At 33.1% G+C, this 5,421-nt stretch overlaps 1 protein-coding gene across 1 annotated transcript; it reads right to left on the bottom strand.

Moving 5' to 3' along the window:
* Positions 1–1,966: 1,966 nt before the first annotated feature.
* LOC125812036 (WAT1-related protein At1g70260-like) lies at positions 1,967–4,091 on the bottom strand. Its single transcript, XM_049491538.1, has 7 exons — positions 3,889–4,091; positions 3,744–3,806; positions 3,542–3,658; positions 2,657–2,906; positions 2,387–2,545; positions 2,140–2,291; positions 1,967–2,063 (listed from the first exon to the last, which is right to left on the bottom strand). The coding sequence occupies exons 1-7, from the start codon at positions 4,089–4,091 to the stop codon at positions 1,967–1,969; spliced, it is 1,041 nt and encodes a 346-aa protein (XP_049347495.1).
* Between the last annotated feature and the right edge of the window lie 1,330 nt (positions 4,092–5,421).

Below are 5,421 nucleotides of genomic sequence, written 5' to 3'. Positions count from 1 at the left end.
AAGAAGTATAGCAGAAGAAAAAATTAGGTGGAATATTAATTTGGGGAACTCCAACTTCTCGTGGGACACTTGGACTAATCATTGTCCCCTAGCATCAATTCCTACAGTGTGTTGTGATGGGTTACTGGCTAAGGTGTTTGTTAAGGATTTTATGTTGAATAGGACATGAGATGAAAGAATATTTTCTTGCGTGCTACCATCTAACATTGTGCAAGATATCAAAAATATTCAAATTAGCACTACGGATCAAGATGATCGATGGTCCAATTTGGATGGGCACTGAGGATAAACTGTACTCTAATGGTTCTGCCTGACACTTGGTCAAACCCATCAAACAGAAGGAGGAGTTCCTTAATACTTTGTGGCATAAAATTGTTCCTTTCAAGATCTCTTTCCTGGCTTGGAGACTGTGTAAGGGTAAACTATCTTTCAATGAGACCATCGTGACATTTGGGATGCAATCTAATGCAGATTGCTATTGCTACACTAATTATATCACTGGTTCGAATTTGTCACACCTTTACTCATGGAGAAGAGGCCAAACACATTGGCGCCCCTCTGGGAAATGTTCACAAACCTGGTGCTATTAGAACGATATTTCAAAATTGGTGGAACTTGAAAGCTAAAAACATTGTTCAGAAAATGATTCTTCAGATTGCACCTATCTTTATTTCCTGGGAACTATGGAAGCTATGGACTTCAAGATAAAATGCATCAAAAGAAGATGTAGTACAAAATTTTGTGGAATATGACTACTGCTATGAGGATTGTTTATCCTAACTATACAATTATGGATAATTGACCTAATATGTGTGAAAGCATAGACAGTACATCAAAAATGATCATTAGATATATATTTTTAGTGGCAATTAGCACTCTTTGTATATGTCCTTAAAGCCTTTAGCGACATTGGTTCTAATGGCACTTAATTAATGTCGGCAAAAATTTTAGCACTCTTTATTAATGTCTATATTTATTACCGCTAAAAGTTATTTTTGTTGTAGTGAGAGAGGCTACAACCTATGGTCATTATCAACTTGTCACATGGCAAATGTCAAAAATGGGTAAATATAAAGTGAATGTGGATGGAAGATACAACGACAAAGCAGCGTTGGTGTCAGAAATAGCGACGGAGACTTCATCGAGGCATTCTCAAAACCTATCCAAAGTACTAGCAACAACTTTGCAGAAACTTCAGATGTCAGATTTGCTGTCAAACGGTGTCCTGAAAATGTCTTGGATAATTATATAATTGAGGTGGACTCTATGATTTTCACCAATATGCTCATCAACAAGGCTACATCTAACGGTAAGTTGAAAAGGATCTTTCAAGATATTGTTGTTCTATCTTATCAGTAATGCTTCGGTTAATTTTCGTTATTGCTATAGAGAGGTCAAAGGTTTGATTCAACTTGCTTTTGTGATGAGAAGATAAGAAGGCATTTTTTTTTTTTTACATTACTATAATTACTGGAAACAAACGTGAAGAAAACGTAAGCAGCTAATTAATTAATCCACAAATGTTCCATTACATTTACTCATATATAGTCAATCAAGACCAAAATTAAGAGAGTACTTACCCTACCAAACCAAGGAAGAAGGCATATGCAAAATAGGGAGAAACGTGAATAATGGCTCATAATATTTTTTTAAAAAACATAGATATTACTTGAATCTTAACCCTAACCAAGGTAGATATATTAGAAAAATGTAATACATAATTCTTATACTCTGATCCACATAATCACACATACTCCACTTCGTTATTTCCATCACAATCAAAGTATTCTTATAAATTATAAGAACACCAATTCTTATAGTACTATCATAAATACTTGAACTCGCAATGAAGGGTTTTAAAAAACACACCCTCCGTTGGTTGATCATTAATTATCTTTAATATCCTAGACCTGTGAATCTTCTTCTTGTTGTTCTTCCAGAAGAGGAACTCTTTCATCAGAAGTAGTCACGTTGCCTTCTTGTTTTTCATTGTCTCATCTTCTTTGAGTTGTCCCCATAGCGTGGTGTAATAACCAAGTCCACATATACATGCACTCAACATGCTGCACATGATATTCATCCATGTAAGCTTTCTATTTACATCACGTTTTTTAAGTAACAGTTTAACTTTAAACATACCTTCCATAGTGGAAAGTCGCAGCAAAGAGCACACAACCACAAGTGCTGGCAACTGGAACTCCCATGGGCCTGAAAAATAGGGCATAAGAGGGTCCTTTCAAACGCGAGCACCATATTTGAACATTGCTACGTATTAAACTCCCGAAAATTGCCTATTATGCATCAAAGCATTATCACGTTATTAAAATTATCTAACTAATTAATGATTAAATATTACTCGTAGTATTTTTAAATTAAGTGAGCTTACAGTTAAAACTATGACAAGAAGCTCCATATCAAGTTTAAGTTTCCAAACCCTAAGATCTTTTTCCTTGAGTAGAGCAAGTAATGCAGATTGGATCGTTCCAAATAAGGTATAGAGACAAGTTATTTTCATCACATGTGGATGCTTCTTGCTAGTTCCGACCTGAAAACAATTTTATATATATATATATATATATATATATAATTCATTTAATATATATTTCAGATAGATACAAGAAAAAAAATAGAAAAATAAAAGAGATTTATTTATTACCTGAATAATGTTCCATATGACAAGAGCAAAGGAAGCAGAAGCAAACAAGAAGCAACCAAGAACCCAATTCTCATGTGTAGAAGTGAAGATGAAGAGGTGTGGTGACGTGGCAAGATGAAGAAAAGATGGAGAATATTGTTTCACCACTGGACCTTTGTAGAAAGTCATTGCTAACATTCCCACTATTGATATTAAGCTCCCAATCACTCTTACTATACTTCCTTGCCTCTTCAAGTCAATTCTTATTTTCCTACAATTAAAATAGTTATGCTCTTTTAGGCCTCATTTGTTTTTATTTATTTTCAAGATTTAAACATTTGAATTTGAATGAACATCTGAAAGTATAAAATTTTCTTTATATACAAAATAATAAACATAAAATTTAAATAAAAACACTAAATTGATTTAATATTATATCAACAAAAACATTTTAAAATTTTATATTACAATTGGTGATGGTGGTGATGACGGGTGATTCTGTTTGTCGATTTGGGATGGTGTTAACTGATCATGATTCATGATGGTGGTTGTGGGGAGTATCTTATGATATAGTGGTTGGTAGTAGTGACTAATTGTGGTTGATGGTGGTGGTGGTTGATAATTCGTAGTGAATGATACAGATAGCTAATAGCGGTGGTGAATGATAATGGCGTTTAGCGGTATATAATGTTGAAGAATGGTGGTAATTATCTATTGTAGGAATTGGTAGATGTAATAATAGTGATGAAAATTCCTTTTAATAATGAATGAAATTAAAATTGGATCCCTAAATCGTTGTTTGCGCTAATATCATATAAAAGTATGTGATCATCTCATTTAGAACGATCTTAAATGAGGTGATTACATACTAAGCACTAGCTAGTGGTAAAATAATTTAGAGAGAACCTGAGAATAAAGGCAATAATGAAAGAGGAAGCAGGTATCATGTTGGCTGCACCACATGCTACTATTGGAGAACTATAACTTAGTCCGGCAAATGCTAGATTTTGAGCTATAGTTAACCTGCATCATTATTTCATTACATATATATATATTATCAAATGACTAATAATCAACATCAAAATTAAGAGAATTTATATATACTTACCCTACTAAACCAAGGAAGAAGGCACGCAAAACAAGGGGAAACGTGAATAATGGCTCCTCAGTCCTGCGTTTACAAATTATTGATCAACACGAGACACATTTTATATATCTATGGAGAAGAAAGAAGTATGAATACTATGTCGTACTTGTTATTTCTGTGGAAAAGGATAGAGAATGGAATAAGAATTATAAAGCTAAGAGCGTTTGTATAAACCACAAACACAAAAGAACTCATCCCTAGCTTTGACATGGCAGTGCTCGCCATGATCGTCAAGAAAATGGTGCAACCTTCTATTATAATCATGGATGTGCATGGCAACATTTCTCCTATGGCAACCTTCACACCCATCTCTCTCTTTTTATTTTTGCTTGTGTGTGTGTATTTTTTTGTATCACAACCTTCCCTATTTATGGAGGTAAATTAATTCAATTTTTGGATAAATAAAAGAATAAAACAAGGCAACCTTTGATGGAAGTGATAAGCTACTTGGAAAAGAGAATTAGCTAATTGATCGGTGACCCATGCATGGCATGGAAGGGGGATGCAATAATTGTTTAATTGTTGATTTAAGAAAATTTCTTCATATTAGTTTGTCCTTCGTGGAATCTGAGAGTAGGTATTAGCCAAGAATTAGATTTGTCCTAAGGTGGTCTAAATTATTTTATATATTGATTATTGATTAGTAACCCCATAAGGTTTTGGTTTGTGGCTGACATAAATTTAACCACAAGAAAGATTATTTGATTAGCCGTTCTATTGGAAAGAATGCAAGAATTTGAATAGTTTGTCATATTTAAGTACGTAAGCAAAAGAATAATTGAAATTAAAACGTCATGCACGTTTCTGGATATAATATGTGGGCGCCTTGTCAGCTTTGGACGGACTACTAGTGTCACATTGTCAAGAAGTTGGTAGTCTCTTTTTTTAAAAAAATTATTTGAGTTTGCACTTGGTAGTAACTCGGGGTGTGAATATATCATATCGTTGAAGATAAGGAAAGCTGAAGCTATATGTGGCACAAGTTGAACAATGTGGTACAACCAACATGTATAACTTTAAGCGTTATAAAGTTAAGAGTCATATTAGGACTGGGCTACTAAAAGTTGACTAGGATATTATGTCTTCTGCTAGCTGAAGTTGACTAGGTTAAGTTATATATAATTGTAATAGTAATAATAGTCAATCACTTTTCTTGTAAATTGTCTATTCAAATTGTAGCAAGCTTAGGACTCTACAATTCACTCATATAAAAGTCGAATTTATTCTCAACTTAAATTTTTTTGAATTTGTTCAGATATTTTCGATATAATTAATAAAGTTGATACAAGTATATTCTTTTTACTATGTGCTCATTCCCTATATCCAAATCAACCCATGTGGGCAAGATATTAGCAGATGCTAGGATATTATGTCTTCTGCTAGCTGAAGTTAACTAGGTTAAGTTCTATATAATTGTAATAGTAGTAGTAGTCATTCACTTTTCTTGTAAATTGTATATTCAAATTGTAGCAAGCTTAAGACTCTACAATTCACTCATATAAAAGTCGAATTTATTCTCAACTTAAATTATTTTGAATTTGTTCAGATATTTTTTATATAATTAATAAAGTTGATACAAGTATATTCTTTTTACTATGTGCTCATTCCCTATATCCAAATCAACCCATGTGGGCAAGAT

Source organism: Solanum verrucosum, unplaced genomic scaffold, assembly GCF_900185275.1.
Source record: "Solanum verrucosum unplaced genomic scaffold, falcon-dt-bn FXZP01000010.1, whole genome shotgun sequence".
Taxonomy (NCBI): Eukaryota; Viridiplantae; Streptophyta; class Magnoliopsida; order Solanales; family Solanaceae; genus Solanum; species Solanum verrucosum.
This window is presented reverse-complemented; position numbering and strand designations above follow the sequence as displayed.

Excerpts from the sequence above, each read along its gene's own strand:
- LOC125812036 (XM_049491538.1), bottom strand. The coding sequence starts at position 4,091 with ATGGGTGTGAAGGTTGCCATAGGAGAAATGTTGCCATGCACATCCATG. Across the intron at positions 3,807-3,888 it reads CTTTTCCACAGAAATAACAA|GACTGAGGAGCCATTATTCA; the intron begins GTACGACATAGT and ends TTGTAAACGCAG. Across the intron at positions 2,292-2,386 it reads TTCTTGTCATAGTTTTAACT|GCAATTTTCGGGAGTTTAAT; the intron begins GTAAGCTCACTT and ends GATGCATAATAG.